The sequence below is a fragment of the Cynocephalus volans genome, chromosome 14 (genome assembly GCF_027409185.1).
Source record: "Cynocephalus volans isolate mCynVol1 chromosome 14, mCynVol1.pri, whole genome shotgun sequence".
Classification (NCBI taxonomy): domain Eukaryota; kingdom Metazoa; phylum Chordata; class Mammalia; order Dermoptera; family Cynocephalidae; genus Cynocephalus; species Cynocephalus volans.
Genome location: NC_084473.1, coordinates 67,529,466 through 67,548,052, shown reverse-complemented (window position 1 = coordinate 67,548,052; position 18,587 = coordinate 67,529,466). Strand labels below are relative to the sequence as shown.

Here is an 18,587-nt window from a genome sequence, read left to right as displayed (position 1 = left end):
ACAGTGAATTAAATGGGTTCTGTTTTATTTATTTTGGGGGGGGGCAGCTGGTCAGTATGGGGTTCTGAACTCTTGACGTTGGTGTTACAAGGTTCTGTTTTAAATGAAATTCTTTTAGAACTATCAATGAGTTGTTTTTCCATCTCTTCTTTATTCTTCACAATTCTACCTTTTCTTTTTAGAAGATTAGATTTCTAATGTTCATAACAGGTTAGGAAATGCAAAAACTTAAAAGATTAAGCAAGAAATTTTTAGTGTACCCAGAACTTTTGCATGAGTGTTGCCAACATGGAAAGGAGTGGGGAAATAATTTGTTAGAGGAAACTTATAGAAGCCCCAAGGAGGGTCGAGGTGGAGATGGAGTTGAGGTTAAAGGGACACAAAGAATAATTTGTAATAATGAACATGCTAATGATATTTATTTGATCATCACATATTGCACACAAATACTGATAGTCAACACTGTGCACCCAAAATATGTATAATCAGTTATGCTTCAATTTAAAAAAATAAAGGGAGATATGGAGAAGGAAAGTTGCGTAAGCACAACTAAGCCACAGGTATTTATGGAATTGCTAATGTTGTGTTGAGTTACAAAATGTGTAAACCTCAATCTTGCTTTTCAGGAGTTGAGAATCTAATTAGAAAGAGAAAATTATACATATGAAATAGAACAGCACAGTACTCATTAGGTACAATAGCTTAGAGAAGGGAAAAAGGAAGTAAAGGCTGGAATAGTTTTTGAAGAATGGTTAAGATGTAGATAAAGAACAGAAAGAGACATATTTCACGATAGTGAAAACATTAAAACAGATTTAGAAGCCAAAGTAAACTTTTTTTTTTTTAGTACATATGCACTTTAAAAAGCCATAGGGTAGCAGTTGGCTCAGTTGGTTAGAGTGCAGCCTTAATAACACCAAGGTCAAGGGTTCAGATCCCTGTACCAGCCAGCTGCCAAAAAAAAAAAAAAAAAAAAAAGACTGAAAAGCCCTAAACACACAAGCTGTACACAAAAATTAAGGCAATAAAAATTGCCACCAAAAAATTAAGCAAATATGTGGGGTCTTCAAAAAGTTCATGGAAAGATTATTATCTTTTGATTTCATTTTTCTATGAACTTTTGGAAGTACCCTCATATAATGAATAAAATGTTTACTTTGTTTATAAATGTATATTTATAAATTATGCTATAAAAAATAAAAATTACAACAAAAGTTCTTTTAAAAGACAAGGAAAAGGAAAAAAAAAAAATACCCCAATAGAAAAATGGGCAAAGCAGGAAAATTATAAAATAAGAAATATAAGTGGCCAGTAAACACATATCACAATATCCAACCTCAGTAAAAAGTCAAAAAATATATAAAAACAATAAAATACATGTTTCTCTCATGAGATTGGCAGTGGTTTAAAAAATAATATTCATGAATGTGGGGTAATAGGCACTTATACACTGTTGGTGGGAATTTAAATTCTTATGGCAGTGTAGTAATAAATCAAGAGCCTTAAAAAAATGAACATACTCTCCAGTGTAGCAGTTCTATTTCTAGGTGATATCCTAAGGAAATCCTTAGAGAAGATGAACAGAAGTTCATCCAACCCTACAGATTGAGCATCCCTAATCTGAAAATCCAAAATTCAAAACTTTTTGAGCGCTGACATGATGCTCAAAGGAAATGCTTATTGGAACACTTTGGATTTCATATTTTTGAATTAGGGATGCTCAGCCATATTCTGCAGATTTTCCAGAATCAAAAAAAATCTGAAATTCTTCAAGCCCCAAGCATTTTGGATAAGGGATACTTAACTTGTAATACAGAAACAGTGGAAACACTCCGAAAGACAGTATGGATATATTAACATAGAAATGGAAAAAAGCAAATTATGGGGCATCGTGTGTCACACGATCCTATTACTGTTGAGAATGGATACTTGGGGAATGTATGTTTGTATCTGCATACATGTAGGGGAAGTCAGGAAGGTTATGTGCACCCCATTTTAATTCTGGGTGGTTGGACAACTGATGACTTTTATTTTCTCCTTTTCGCTTGTCAATACAATGACCATGTATTATTTTTTGAAATACGTTTTAAAGAAAAACAGAGCTTGAGAATCAGAATAAGGAGAAGGTGCTTACAATGTCCATTAAGAATGCATTTTTTCTATCTATTTAAATGTTAAGAAGCTGTAATGATCTTGATTAAGTTTTAGGGCCTACAGGAATTTGGCTTGGGAAGATCCCCCCACCAAACCCCTGCCCTACTTAACTAGAAAGACTGACTGAGCCTAGACATCTTTTTCTTTTAACTCTTAATTGTACATCTGTATAGCTGATAACTGCAGGATATGGTTGGATTGATAACAGTTACAGACTAAGGTTTCTGTTCATATATAGTTAAAATCTTTGACTCAGCTTCAGAAGCTTCTGGAAAAATCTGGATATCACAGGTTTACATTTCCTTGATCCTTATATTCATTTTATCCTTTCTTTTGCCCCTGTTTAGGTTCTGTCATAATGAATGGATCCAGTGTGGCGAATACATCACCCAGTGTAAAATCCAAAGAGGACCAGGGGTTAAATGGGAATGAAGAGAAGGAAAACCCATTTGCAGAGTACATGTGGATGGAGAATGAAGAGGATTTCAACAGACAGGTAAAGAAGTGGAAGGCTAATGATACGTGTAATTCAACAGCAGTAATATTTTACTGTCAGTCTGAAGGAAGGAAAGGAGTACTGTTGGCTTTAGAATAACTTAAAAATAGATGGGGGCCTCATCTGGGATGACCAAGAAGCTTCTTCAACTGGTAAGAGACCACAGTGACAGTACCTTGGAGGAAGATTGTGATTCCACCATGCTGATTAAAAGAGGACACAAATATCAGATGAATCAATTAATAGCTGAAAATCCTCAATGAGCCCATGTATAACTAAATAGGTTTGTATATACCTCCACACTATGATATGCCCTCTGAGTGTAGTTCACATTACACAGTAACTGCTGCAGAGAGGCCCTGCTCTCAGCCTCATTCTTTCTAGATTTGTTTAATGGATTTCTCTAGGTAACTGCTAAGTCCTCTAGGAGATTCCTAGAATTTAAATCAAACCAGGACTCTTCCCCAATCCCAGAGGATTGACTTAAAACCCTTGTGTCAAACCAAGGTAGCTGAGGTCCTTTATCCTGCCCTAATTCCAGCTTTAATTCTTGGGACCACTGTGGTTCTATTAACTCTCTGTAATGATCAATGTGAAATTAATTTCTTGAACTGTGAAGCAATAAAAAACAATAATAGTGAGGTGGTTTTTTCTTATATTTTGGGGTTTTTTGTTTTCATTTGCTTATAGGAAATATGAAACTGCATTTCATTTTGAAAATTTAAGAATTGTGAGTGAAGATAAATATGTTTTCCATGGGATTTTTGAATGGTTGTATTTGACTTTTGTGTTGACCTACCTGTTCCAATCTGCTTTTAACCAGCCTCTGTATGAAAAATAAGTTATTGAAAGCATGAACAATTTGTACTACCTTTAATGATACTAACTGACATGAACTTAACTGTACTGATCAGGATTGCGCTGGAACTATTAGGAGCCAGATATTTGAGCTGTGGGTCAGCTGTGAGCTCCTATATGTAGGAATTTAGCAAACTGAGGCAGGGTGCATGGAAAAGTACTGGAAAGCTAGGAGCTTGCAGAAACAGACACATGCAAAGAAGTTGAGGAAAGACTGTTGAGAAGTTTTGAAAATTATAATAACTTGTTTCAGGTGAACTAGAAAAGCAGTGACAGCTATGTCTTTAGCAGCTTCAAGGATTGCAGTAAATACCAGGCCCTAAGATGGACTGAGCAGGTAAACAATTGTTTGCTTAAACTCCCCCAACCCTAGTATTTCACAGGTAATACTAGCAAACAATGGCAACATTGTTTTGAAATTGTTAGGTGAGTTCAAATCATGGAATTGAGTATTTCAGAGAAGCCTTCTTTGTCCTTCATTTGGGAGCAGGAAGGTTTAGGATTCTGGGATCTGGTTGATGTCAGTTGTCCCTGTACACCTGTACATTACTCTGTTTCACCATGGTGAACTATACAGCTCTTATCACCACCAATCCCCATCCCATTACAAGTGCAGCTTTTATGATAATTCAGAAGTGGTTTTGCATACCATGCACCTTGAGTTGGATCTTAAGGAGGAAGAAATTGGTTTCTCTCTAGCAACTGACTCATTATCTTCTGACTTTCCAATAAAATATCTGAGAAAACTTAGAATAAGATGAAAACAACTTACAACCCCCAAAACTAGAAGTAATAGTCATTGGTCTGGTGAAAAGATGTTCATTGACAGGCTGGTAGAACTGGATTGAAATGTAGTTCTTAGGAGAAAAAGGATTAAGTCCTAATAAAGGTATTATCACCCATTCAAGATATCAGAAAGTATAACTCAGGAAGGAAGGAAGACCTAACATACTAGTTATCATTGTGAATAGTTTATATTCCCCCACACCTACACACACACACACACACACACACACACACACACACACACACACACACACACACACACACACACACACACACACACACACACACACACACACACACACACACACACACACACACACAGAATATTTAAGAGGGAAGAGAAAAAGATTCAGTTGGGTTAAGGGGGAAAAGGCAAAATCTAACTATATGAGTTTGTAAGATACATTCTCACTGGCTATTCATGCTGTGGAAAAAGATGAAAAATACTTAGTGAATTTTTAATCATATTGCTCTTTTACATGTACATTTCTTTTTTTTCCCCCGACCGGTAAGGGGGTCGCAACCCTTCGCATGGTGTGGCCCGCACCATGCTCAGCCAGTGAGCGCACCAGCCATCCCTATATAGGATCTGAACCCGTGGCCTTGGTGCTACCAGCGCCACACTCTCCCGAGTGAGCCAAGGGGCCGGCCCTACATGTACATTTCTAACTAGAGAACTTTCTTTACTCTAAGCTTCTGTCATTTTCCCACAGGGTATCTAGTAAGTAAAAGTCAAGATAGATATATTCCAAATATCAACAATATTCATTCATATCTGGGTGTTGAGATTAAGGGTAACTTTTTTTCTTCCATTTTGGTTTTCTTAGTTCTAATTTCCCAACTCTTATACAAAGAAAATGGATTACTTCTACAATAAGGGAAACAGGTTTTCATGTGAAGGCTCTAAAAGAGAAATATCTGAAGTAAAATACTTCAGAAAGGGAAAATGTAAAAGAATGGAGAGAGAAAATAAGCAGGAAATTTCAAACACAAAGTAATACTGGATAGAGTGGAAATCGAAGGGAATAACATTAAATTTCATTAAGGTAAACTCCACAATGAACGTTTTATATTTATGAATATTTTTTCAAGTAACATAGCAATGAAATATGTTAAAAAAAAAAATTAAAAGAATCCACGTCCTAGTGGGAGACCTTAAATTTTGATAGGAATAGTTCAGCAAGTATTTGAGTCAGATAATGTATTAGATGTTTGACTGATTAAATAGGCAAAATATTATGAGTATAGAGTATTTATGGAAAAGAATCTTGATTTAAGTAACATACATCAAACTTCGTACACTGTGAATAGCAAGTACATTATTTTTTAATACCATTGGAGCATTTAAAATTCATTATCTATTAAGCCTACAGAGAAAACCTCAAATTACTTTAAAGGACAGATTGTACAGTCAGTCATCTGGCCATGGAGAATTAAATTAATAAGAAACAAAAAATAAATCATGAAGTATTCATGAAAAAATAATCTTAAGTTGTAGATAAATCTGGGTTAAAGGTGACATCCAAACCACAATTACAAATGGTATAAAAATTAGTGACAAGTAGACTGTGAGTTCTTCAAGAAATAAAAAAATTAGTGACACTGAAAATATTAATATGAAAGCCAAGAGATATGACCAAAGCTATACTTGGGAAAATTTACAAAGTAAAATACTTCTACTATTGCAAAAGAAACAAGCTAGAAAAATAGTATAAACCTGTAGAGAAGTGTGTTTTGTTTGTAAGGTTAAATAAAATAGGGTATACCAGTACAGGAGTTGTAAGTACTCCAAAAAAAATAGCAATAGTATGGAGATTTTTATTTCTATGATGTAAGCGTTCCTGCCTTCTTTTCTAGCCCAGGTTTCCTGTGCTCGGCTGTTTTCTGTGATCCCTCAGCTGATCTAGTGCTGCCCGAGGCATCTCTCATTTATCCATATTGCTCCTCAACAATTTATATAAATGTGGCATAATAAATATATATTAGGTCTTCATCTCCAGTTCCTGTCACAGAGCTCCTGAAACCCTTGTAATTTCCTGATGGGTGAGAGGAGTGTCCTTTGTTATTCATAATAAGCTCTTTTCAAACATACCTAAGTTTATGCTGATGAGGTGGCTTTTGGAGGTAGGGGCTTGTTGTCAGAGGAACCAACCATGTTAGAGAGTTCAGCCGCACCTTCCCAAATTCTGGGAAAGGAGGACTGGAGATTGAGTTCTATCCCCAGTGGCCAACAATTTAATCAGTCTGTGCCTATGCAGTGAACCGTCATAAAAACCCTAAACAAAGGGGTTCTGAGAGCTTCTTAGTTGTTGAACGCATGGAGGTGCTGTGAGGGCAGCACCCCCAGAGAAGGCATGGAAGCTCTGCACACCTTCCCTATACCTTGCACTAAGTACCTCTTCATCGGGCTGTTCATTTATATCCTTTATAATTATACATTACAGTAAACCAGTAAACATAAAAAGTGTTTTCCCTGAGTTTTGTGAACTGTTATAGCAAATTACTGAACCCAAGGAGGGTGCTGGGGAGTCCCTGTAGCCAAGGCACAGGTGTGGGTAATGTAGGGACCCAGTATTTGCAAGTGGCACCTGATGGCGGGGGCAGTCTTGAGGGACTGAGTCCTTAACCTGTGCAGTTTGCTGTAACGCTGGGTAGTTAGTGTCAGAATTAAAGTAAATACTAAGATACCCAATTGCTGTCCACAGAAAATTGGGGAGTGCTTGGAGTGGAAAACCCACACATTTGGTGTCAAGTTCTGTGAGGAGAGAAACAAGTTTTCCTTCAATAACACTTTATAAAGGCATATAGCTCAGTACAGCAAATGGGCACCTCTCAGCTACTTTGTGCCTAGAAAGTATAATGTACCACACTGACCATATTCTCTCCAAAGCTGAGAAAGAAGAGCAAAAGTGCTGGCAGAGTTTGGAAATTCTGTTTTTTTGTTTTTTTAAGTTTTCTATATTTTCCAGATTCTGTAGATGAGTACATATTATCTTTTTTAGTCTGCAAATGTAATTTTCCTTATACTATCATATGTGGATCAGAGTTATGCCCCAGGAAACAATGGAAAGAAATACACTAGAAGATAAAGAGTGCTTATATGTGAGTGGCAAAATTGTACATATGAATATTTTCCCTCTTTTTCTAAATTTCTATAATGGCAAGAATGTAAACTCTAAAAAACTTTTTAGAAAGACAGTTTGACCCTCTGTATCTGAACTATATTTCTTAGTCTGTTCTTTTACTTGTTAATATGTTATTAGTAAGATGAGATTTCACAGAAATAAACCACGTAATATTTTTTTACTAGTTAGACTTGGTTAAATCCAGTTCCTAGAAATCTTTAGTTTTTGCTCTCTTTTTGAGATGTTTTTCATGGAAATTTGTGTTAGGGAGAATTTAGTATATGAAATAAAGTTGCTTTGATCTAATGCCGTGGTGATCTGGTATAGACTTCTGGGAAACAGCAGCTGTGTGCAGACTGGTCGGCTTGGCATGCCCCGAATAGGAATCCAGGGACTGGCAGAATGTGAGTCTGAAATAGAGAATTGTGTTAGGTGGGGAGAGACTAGACTGCTTCAACAAAGATTCAGCAGTAATTCCTTGTTTTCTACCTCTGTGACATTAACAGCCCAAGGTAAGTGGTCCATATAAACAGGTGATTCTGCTACCACTTGGTCCCTTTCATGGTATTGCTGTGCCACCCCCAGGGCATCTGTCAGTTGAATAGCTGAGGAAAAACTGGGAAGTGTAACAGCTGGGAAAGGGAGAGAGTTGAAAACCAGGCAAGGGGTCTCCTTTGAACCAAGTGATGCCAGAGTGCCTACATCCCTTCTGGGGATGTTGTATGACAAATAGTCACATGGCCGCATCCAGCATGGGAGCCCCCAAATATGGTTTTAACCTAACAACCTGGTGCTCTGGGAAGAAGAAGGAAAAAAGTTTAAAGGAGACAGCCAGCAGTTTCCTCCCCATGTGGTTTACTGTGTTGGGATCTGTGTGACTAGCTCATAGACCACGCTTTCTGTCACACCCCTGTGCCCAGATAACCATCTTTGTCAGTTGTGCCATTCAATAATGGGGAGCAAGCTGTTATGCTCTCGTAGTCAGGTCAGCTCTTAAGCCATCATGTTAAATCTTGTGGCTTGGAAATACTTTCTTGTATTTTAAGCACTTCTTGTTTCTTGTTTTAAGCACTTCTTAACTATCTAATTTACTTGAGATTAAAAGAATGTGTGGCTAATTGTAATGTTGAAATATTATTGTTAAGTCTTGCTACCAGTAACTTTTCTTCCAAATTGATGAGATAACCTGTATAAGCTAATTTGGGTGATTATTTTTTGCTTGACCTGCCTTCTGGTGGTGGCGCTAGTGAGCTGAGAACCTGTTATTAGGCAACCAGCAGGGAAGGCTACATGTGAAGCAGGAGACCTGTTAAAGTCACACTAAAATCTACAGAGTGAATCATAATCTTTGCTAAGAGTTAATAATGTCTGAAAGAGGTGTAGAATATCCTAGATATATATTGCTTTAGTTTAGGGCAATGTTTAAGAAATATGTAGTTGTTTAAATGTTCATATATTTCTCCTTGTTTTGAAAAAATACTATATTGATGGTATGCCAAATAGTTTTCTTTATATCTTTTTAATGTTCTGAAAGTGTTTTTCTCCCTGGGGATTTCATTACCTGAAAAGTGGGCCAGAAGCCGAGAGGTTTTTCTTTTGTTTTTGTTTCTGTTTTTTTAATTTTATTTTGTCGATATACATTGTGGTTGATTATTGTTGCCCATCACCAAAACCTCCCTCCCTCCTCCCTCTCCTCGCTCCCCCTCAACAATGTCCTTTCTGTTTGCTTGTCGTATCAACTTCAAGTAATTGTAGTTGTTATATCTACTTCCCCCCCCAGTTTTTTTTTTTTTGTGTGTGTGTGTGTGTGTGTGTGTGTGTGAATTTATATATTAATTTTTAGCTCCCACCAATAAGTGAGAACATGTGGTATTTCTCTTTCTGTGCCTGACTCGTTTCACTTAATATAATTCTCTCAAGGTCCATCCATGTTGTTGCAAATGGCAGTATTTCATTCGTTTTTATAGCTGAGTAGTATTCCATTGTGTAGATGTACCACATTTTCCGTATCCACTCATCCGATGATGGACATTTGGGTTGGTTCCAACTCTTGGCTATTGTAAAGAGTGCTGCAGTGAACATTGGGGAACAGGTATACCTTCGACTTGATGATTTCCATTCCTCTGGGTATATTCCCAGCAGTGGGATAGCTGGGTCATATGGTAGATCTATCTGCAATTGTTTGAGGAACCTCCATACCATTTTCCATAGAGGCTGCACCGTTTTGCAGTCCCACCAAGAATGTATGAGAGTTCCTTTTTCTCCACAACCTCGCCAGCATTTATCATTCAGAGTCTTTTGGATTTTAGCCATCCTAACTGGGGTTAGATGGTATCTCAGTGTGGTTTTGATTTGCATTTCCCGGATGCTGAGTGATGTTGAGCATTTTTTCATATGTCTGTTGGCCATTTGTATATCTTCCTTAGAGAAATGCCTACTTAGCTCTTTTGCCCATTTTTAAATTGGGTTGCTTGTTTTTTTATTGTAAAGTTGTTTGAGTTCCTTATATATTCTGGATATTAATCCTTTATCAGATGTATATTTTGCAAATATTTTCTCCCACTCCGTTGGTTGTCTTTTAACTCTGTTAATTGTTTCTTTTGCTGTGCAGAAGCTTTTTAGTTTGATATAATACCATTTGTTTATTTTTCCTTTGGTTGCCCGTGCTTTTGGGGTCATATTCATGAAGTCTGTGTCCAGTCCTATTTCCTGAAGTGTCTCTCCTATGTTTTCTTTAAGAAGTTTTATTGTTTCAGGGTGTATATTTAAATCCTTAATCCATTTTGAGTTGATTTTAGTATATGGTGAGAGGTATGGATCTAGTTTCATTCTCCTACATATGGATATCCAGTTATCCCAGCACCATTTGCTGAAGAGGCAGTCCCTTCCCCAGTGAATAGGCTTGGTGCCTTTGTCAAAGATCAGATGGCAGTAAGTGTGTGGGTTGATTTCTGGATTCTCTATTCTATTCCATTGATCCGTGTGTCTGTTTTTATGCCAGTACCATACTGTTTTGGTTATTACAGCTTTGTAGTATAACTTAAAGTCAGGTAGTGTTATGCCTCCAGCTTTACTTATTTTGCTCAGCATTGCTTTGGCTATGCGTGGTCTTTTATTATTCCATATAAATGTCTGGATAGTTCTTTCCATTTCTGAGAAAAATGTCTTTGGAATTTTGATGGGGATTGCAATGAATTTGTATATCACTTTGGGTAGTATGGACATTTTCACAATGTTGATTCTTCCAATCCAAGAGCATGGGATATCTTTCCATCTTCTTGTATCCTCTCTAATTTCTCTCAGCAGTGGTTTGTAGTTCTCATTATAGAGATTTTTCACCTCCTTGGTTAACTCAATTCCTAAGTATTTTATTTTTTTGGTGGCTATTGTAAATGGGCAGGCTTTCTTGATTTCTCCTTCTGCATGTTCACTATTGGAGAAAAGAAATGCTACTGATTTTTGTGTGTTGATTTTGTATCCTGCTACTGTGCTGAAATCATTTATCAATTCCAAGAGTTTTTTTGTAGAGGTTTTAGGCTGTTCGATATATAGGATCATGTCATCTGCAAAGAGGGACAGTTTGACTTCATCTTTTCCAATCTGGATGCCCTTTATTTCCTTCTCTTCTCTGATTGCTCTGGCTAGTACTTCCAACACTATGTTGAATAGGAGTGGTGAGAGTGGGCATCCTTGTCTAGTTCCTGTTCTTAAAGGAAAAGCTTTCAGCTTTTCCCCATTCAGGATGATATTGGCAGTGGGTTTGTCATATATGGCTTTAATTATGTTAAGATACTTTCCCTCTATACCTAATTTATAGAGGGTCTTTGTCATGAATGAGTGCTGAATTTTATCAAATGCTTTTTCAGCATCTATAGAGATGATCATATGGTCCTTGTGTTTGATTTTATTATATGGTGTATCACATTTATTGATTTGCGTATGTTGAACCAACCTTGCATCCCTGGGATGAATCCCACTTGATCGTGGTGAATAATTTTACGTATGTGTTGCTGTATTCTGTTTGCTAGTATTTTAGTGAGGATTTTTGCATCTATATTCATCAAGGATATCGGCCTGTAGTTTTCTTTTTTGGTTATATCTTTACCTGGTTTTGGTATCAGGATGATGTTTGCTTCATAGAATGAGTTTGGGAGATTTGCGTCTGTTTCAATTTTTGGAATAGTTTGTAAAGAATCGGTGTCAATTCCTCTTTGAATGTTTGGTAAAATTCTGCTGTGAATCCATCTGGTCCTGGGCTTTTCTTTGTTGGGAGCCTTCTGATAACAGCTTCAATCTCCTTTATTGTTATTGGTCTGTTCAGATTTTCTACATCTTCATGGTTCACTTTTGGGAGCTTGTGTGTGTCCAGTAATTTATCCATTTCCTCCAGATTTTCAAATTTGTTGGCGTATAGTTGTTTATAGTAGTCTTGAATGATTCCTTGTATTTCAGATGAATCAGTTGTAATATCACCTTTTTCATTTCTAATTTTTATTTGAATCTTCTCTCTTCTTTTTTTTGTTAGCCATGCTAATGGTTTGTCAATTTTATTTATCTTTTCAAAAAACCAACTTTTTGATTCATTGATCTTTTGTATTGTTTGGGTTTCAATTTCATTCAGTTCTGCTCTGATCTTAATGATTTCTTTCCGTCTGCTAACCTTAGGTTTGGATTGTTCTTGTTTTTCTAGTTCTTTAAGGTGAAGTGTTAGGTTGTTCACTTGCCATCTTTCCATTCTTCTGAGGTGAGTATTTAATGCAATAAATTTCCCCCTTAATACTGCTTTTGCAGTATCCCACAGGTTTTGGTATGATGTATCATTATTTTCATTAGTTTCAATAAATTTTTTGATTTCCTGCTTGATTTCTTCTTGGACCCATATGTCATTAAGTAGAATGCTGTTTAATTTCCATGTGTTTGTATAGTTTCCAGAGTTTCGTTTGTTATTAATTTCTAGTTTTAATCTATTGTGGTCTGAGAAAATACATGGGATAATTCCAATTTTTTTGAATTTATTAAGACTTGATTTGTGACCTAATATGTGATCTATCCTGGAGAATGATCCATGTGCTGATGAGAAGAATGAATATTCTGAGGTTGTTGGGTGGAATGTTCTGTAGATATCTGCCAATTCCAATTGGTCTAGAGTATTGTTTAGATCTTGTGTTTCTCTACTGATTCTTTGCCTAGATGATCTGTCTAATATTGACAGTGGGGTGTTCAGGTCCCCTGCTATTATGGTATTAGTGTCTATTTCCTTCTTTCGGTCTAATAGAGTTTGTTTTATAAATCTGGCTGCTCCAACATTGGGTGCGTACATATTTATGATTGTTATGTCTTCTTGATGCATCAGTCCTTTTATCATTAAGTAGCGTCCCTCATTGTCTCTTTTTATGGTTTTTAGTTTAAAGTCTATTTTGTCCGATATAAGAATAGCTTCTCCAGCTCGTTTTTCTTTTCTGTTTGCATGGTAAATATTTTTCCATCCTTTCACTCTTAGTCTATGTGAATCTTTATGGGTGAGGGTGGTCTCTTGTAGACAGCATATAGTTGGGTCCTCCTTTTTAATCCAGTCAGCCAGTCTGTGTCTTTTGATTGGGGAATTTAAGCCTTTTCCATTAAGAGTTGTTATTGAAAGGTGTTGATTTATTCCTAGCATTTTATTGGTTGTTTGGTTGTCTTAGGTGTCTTTTGTTCCTTGCTTTCTGATTTACTGTTTGGTTTCTGTGTTTGTTGGTTCCTTAGGTTGTAGATAGTGTTTTTGTTTGCTTGTTTTCTCTTCATGAATGCCATTTTTATTAAACTAGTGGGTTTTGATTTTTCTTGGGTTTTTATGGCAGTAGTAGTTATTTTTCAGGAAGCAAACCCAGTACTCTCTTGAGAATTTCTTGTAAGGGTGGTCGTGTGGTAGTGAACTCCCACAGTTTTTGTTTGTCTGAGAAATATACTATTTGCCCTTCATTTCGGAAGGATAGCCTTGCAAGGTAGAGTATTCTTGGCTGGCAATCTTTGTCTTTTAGTATTTTGAATATATCATCCCATTCCTTTCTAGCTTTTAGGGTTTGTGATGAAAAGTCTGATGTTAGCCTGATTGGGGCTCCCTTATAGGTGATTTGACGCTTCTCTCCTGCAGCTTTTAAGATTCTCTCTTTGTCTCTGAGTTTTGCCAATTTGACTATAACATGTCTTGGAGAAGGCCTTTTTGGGTTGAATACGTTTGGAGATCGTTGATCTTCCTGGATCTGAAGATCTGTGATTTTTCCTATACCTGGGAAGTTTTCTGCCACTATTTTGTTGAATATGTTTTCAGTGCAGTCTCCGTTTTCCTCCCCTTCTGGAATACCCATGCCTCGGATATTTGAGCGCTTAAGGTTATCTGATATCTTTCACAGATTTTCTTCTATGTCTTTGATTCTTTTTTTCTTTTTTTTTTTTGTCTGCTTGTGTTATTTCAAACAGCCCATCTTCAAGTTCAGAGGTTCTCTCTTCAACTTCGACAAGCCTGCTCGTTAAACTCTCCGTTGTGTTTTTCATTTCGCTGAATACCTTCTTCAGTTCGGCAAGTTCTGCTACATTTTTTTTCAGGACATTGATTTCCTTGTACATTTCCTCTTTCAGGTCCTGTATACTTTTCCTCATTTCATCATGATGTCTAGCTGAGTTTTCTTGTATCTCATTCAGTTTCCCTAGAATTATCACTCAATTCCTTGTCAGTCATTTCAAGGGCTTCTTGTTCTATAGGATCTAGAGTTTGAGATTTATTAACTTTTGGTGGTGTACTTTCTTGATTTTTTGTATTTCTGGTATCTTTTTTTTGATGTTTATTCATTGTGGCAGGGGGTTTCACAGTCCACTGGTTTGAGACTATTGACTAACTAAGATGTTGCTGTGGTTGCCAATTTGGTATGGCTACCTCCGTGACTGCTCAGTTGGCCTCTAGTGCCTTATGTGTGTGGTTGCCTCGGGTCTTGGGCCTCTCCAGCGAGCCACCTCTCTGGTCAGCTTGGACTCTGCTGGGCTGCTGGATCACGGGGCGGTTGAGAGTTGGTTTTTATTTAATCTCTAATATCCAGGTGGAGGACTAGTTACATACTTCCTTTATCTTTTTTATATTTCTTGTAAAATGGAAATCCATTAAGAATTGTGTCTTAAGAAGATTGAGAAAAGAATTTCAAGCTCTAAAATGATTTTCCGTAAATGCCATGTAAATGGAAAATATCTGTTACATACTATTAGAGATCTTAAAAGATCTGTGAAGGCCTGGACTTTCTGCTGTTTTGAATAACAGTTTGCTTAGTCTTATTATTGATGGGATTTAGTTGAAAAAATTAAAAATTATGTTTTCTCTAGCCAGTTACTAGAAGCATCTTAATTCTTAAATCTTATGTAAGATCATTTTTAGTTGCATAGTAGTAACCTCTGAAAGAAAGAGGTAGGGAAAAAACTGGAAGGGATGAGTCCCACTGGGACAGTAAGTCTGAGTTGATCCCCTTTGCTTGCTAGGTGGAGGAGGAGCTGCAGGAGCAAGACTTCTTGGACCGCTGCTTCCAGGAGATGCTGGATGAAGAAGACCAAGACTGGTTTATTCCGTCAAGAGACCTCCCTCAGGCCATGGGACAATTGCAACAGCAGTTAAATGGACTGTCAGTCAGCGACGGTTGTGATTCTGAAGATATTTTGGTAAGAGCCATATGTAGTTCAACCTGTGATGTAGTGAAAAGAATATAGGATTTGGAGTCACAGACTCTCTTTCTGGCCCTACCACCTCTAGCAAGTCTCTGGAGCCCAACGAGCTGCTGTTTCTTCACTCATCATATGGGCACTGATAAGAGGGAGCATTGAAGATGCATTGCTCTCATAGCGCACTGTCAAAGCATTACCGTTGCCAGCGTCTCCAGCTTTCATTTTCTCCAATGGGCTTTTCAAAAATAGAATTGGGACCAAGGATAAAAGTTTGAACACTGAAGAGGTTTCATTTCAAATTATCATTTGCCACTGTCTTTTTCTCCTTCTGTCCCCCAAATCTGTATTAATATAGTTCTGAATAATTTTGTTATAAAAATTGCCTGTTCATTTTGGAAGGAACATACTCCTGAGAGGCCATTTTCCACTTATAATTAGAAGACTAGATAAATTAATTCCTGCCTTATATAATGTTAGAATTCTGTGAGCTATATAGTTCTCACACAACTTGTATTCTCAGTGATTGTGCTCTGCAGTTTGCCAACATTTCAGATAGTCACGGGAGAGTAGAGAATCAAAGAGCGCACAGAAAGAAGAAGAGAAATAAGATTGTGGTTTGATGCCCTGATTTTTACCAGGTAAGGTACTCAATGAATTGAAAAATTCTTTTTGGAGTCAGACAGTAGTGAGATTTTGGAAGCATCATGAAAGGAAGAGGAATCTAAGGTAGGAAGGAGAAAACAAGCTTGGTCAGGGCTGTGTGTGTCAGGAGCCATTGAGAGCAGCCCAGCAATAACAGTCTGAATTATGAGGGATTTTCTTTCTTTCTCTCCTTCAGGCTAAGGTATTGGTTAATAGTGGAAGTGGGGAGAAAGTAAGTTTTGAAGTGCAGCTTGCCTTTTATTATCTCTTGGTTCTTGTTTCAGAGCAAAAGTAACCTGAACCCGGATGCGAAGGAATTTATTCCAGGAGTGAAGTACTGAGCCAACAGAAAGCTTTGAGGAGGACTTGTCTGTTCCCACATCTGGGGATAGTGATGCACAAAAAGGCAGAGCTAAGGCGGGGGAGGGGGGTGGGGGAGGGTGCACAGTGGGGAAGGGGCACTGTGGATTAAGTAGATACTGTGATTCTGGGTAACTAATGTGCTCAGTCTTACTCTACATGACTGAGTATTTCTGTTTTGTTCTACTGACTTTTGTTTGGAGCAGTTTCCTGTATTGTTTTGTTTGTAATTAGCTCTTCTGAGTTAAGGAAATTGCAAAATTTTTTCCTTCATCAGGAATGTTCTGCTGTGTGTGTAAAAAAGAGAAAAATAAGCTTCCAGGAAAAACTGGGTGTTTAAGAAATGCCCTTGTCATCCAACTTACCAGGAGCAATGAGCACCTGAGAGCTACTTGTGGCATCTGTTCGTCTGGATGGCAAGAAGGACAAGCGGAAGAAGCAGGTGGTACAAAGCAGCACATGAGGCTCAGTTCTCCTGAACCCTGGGCTTGCTTGCAGTGAACTGGGATTACCACTGGCCTGCTGTGCCCATGTCTCCCTGCCCTGAACTTCATTTGAGAAAACACAGACTGAAAGTACTTGGTTTATGGTAACACTTTTGATGGTTTATGAGAGTTGTAAATCAGAATGGAAGGGCTGTAATGGTGATTGTCATTTAGTTACTGTTGTCCTTTTTATTCTTAAGCCTCTTTTTACAGCTACCATCAGACTCATCATGTACAAGGTAAAAGAGCACCAAGGTTGATTTGCCACCTCATCCCTCATGGTGTCTATTCTCCTGTCTCCTCTTCACCCCAACCGTACTCTGTTTTTAAGAAAAGATATTGTTACCAAAGGCATATGAGAGGCCTGCATGCTGGCCATCAGCTTGAGCTTAGAGAAGTCATCCATGAATCCTGTTAGTTCTGTCTTAAATTTATTTGGACTTTTTTTTTTTTTTCCAGCCCCATCAACACTTGATCTTTCTGGTATTTTAATTTACTCAGAAAGGTTTATGCACTTTTTCAAAGAAATATATTTTTTAGGACACTAGCAACATGCTCAATTCACAGGTGGTATGCTTAACCCTACCATAACAGAATTATGCGAAGGAACTCAAAAGCAGCCTAGGAGAATGAGTTCTGCTGACCCACATGTCTGTGTACCTGACCCTCCAGGATATTTTCAGCTATTATAAAATTTTACTGTTCTCACATACCCAGCTTTGCAAGTTTTCTAGGTTAACCTCTCTCTTTTGTCTTTCCTGCCTATAACTCACTGGGGTCTTTTGTTGATATTCCTAAGGAACTAAACCGAGCCCCAGGAGCTACCTTTGCATATAGTGATGTAGGTGGCAGCGTCATGTGTAAAAGAGAGCATCCAGTCCTGGCCAATCTCCCAGGGCAAGGATTTGCTGAGCCGTGAGGATGATAGTGGCTTCTTTCTGACTGATACCGTGCTGGGTGATATGCCTATGAGAAAAAGATCACATAACTTGAAACAAAGTTGGTGTAAATTCAGTATGTGGATGTGGGACAGAGGTTGGAAGAAAAGGACTAGGATCTGGAAAGCTAAAGAAATTTTCCTGTTTCTTATGAGCTCCCTTGTTGACATATTGAACAGTCACAAGCTAATGCCAGATTTAAAATATAAATGCACATCTTTTTCCTCATTTGAGTTTATAGGATGGCATTATATGAAAAATGGCCTTCCTTGTTAGGTCACATGTCATAGGAGAGTAGCCTAGGGAACTTGTATTGCCAGAAAAGCACATTAATTCCCAAAGCCTCTACCTCGAGAGAATGAAACTATTAACTCTTTTTCAGGGAGGACTACTAATAAAGAAACTCCCTCATTCCAGCTTCAGCTTTCAGCTGGAGTTGTTGCCTCTGATAAAGAGAGTGTTGGGAGTGCATAAATAGAGGAAATCCCTATCTTCTGGGACTGCTTTTCCTCCTTCAGTCTCCATTAGCCTGTTCAAGCTCAGAATTCTGAAGGCTATTGGAACTGTGTCAGATTGCAGAGAGAGCCATTTTTAAACCATGGGTGTCTCCATCACAAAGAGCACAATGGATTCTTGTTGATTACCCATGGAAAGTCTTACAGGGATCCAGAGTCGAGCCATTTCTTCATCCTAATGGTTTGCTCTTTGAATACTAGGGTAGGCTAAGCTGCTAGGTGTGGTCCAGGGGGCTTGTTTTTCCTTCTGTGCTGGTCCGTTTTGGATGTCAGTCTTCAGCCTGGCTTCACAAGGCATATTTAGTCAGGAATAAGAAAACTTCCTGTCAGATGAGCATGGCACCTGAGGGCTGGAGTTTCCATTCTGTTTGGACACAGAGTAGGGCTCCAGGATCAGGAAGGGGAGCAGCTAGCAAGGTGATCCCTTTTTTAACGTATAGGACTTGTGCTTCAATGATTCCTCTTGTAGCCCAACTCTTTTCACCATCTATTTTATGTTGTGAGGTGAAAGCACAATTTCACCCAGATCACAAGCTCAGCTATAG

The 18,587-nt window shown here is 37.8% G+C and overlaps 1 protein-coding gene across 1 annotated transcript in view; it reads left to right on the top strand.

Annotated features, from left to right (window-relative positions):
• Positions 1-16,161, top strand: part of PAIP2B (poly(A) binding protein interacting protein 2B) — a 37,975-nt gene extending 21,814 nt beyond the window's left edge. The window contains exons 2-4 of the mRNA XM_063078906.1: positions 2,502-2,650; positions 14,923-15,099; positions 16,029-16,161. Of these exons, the coding sequence (XP_062934976.1) occupies positions 2,513-2,650; positions 14,923-15,099; positions 16,029-16,085 (372 nt within the window). The 5' untranslated portion in view covers positions 2,502-2,512 and the 3' untranslated portion in view covers positions 16,086-16,161. The remainder of the gene's footprint in view (positions 1-2,501; positions 2,651-14,922; positions 15,100-16,028) is intronic.
• Positions 16,162-18,587: the final 2,426 nt, after the last annotated feature.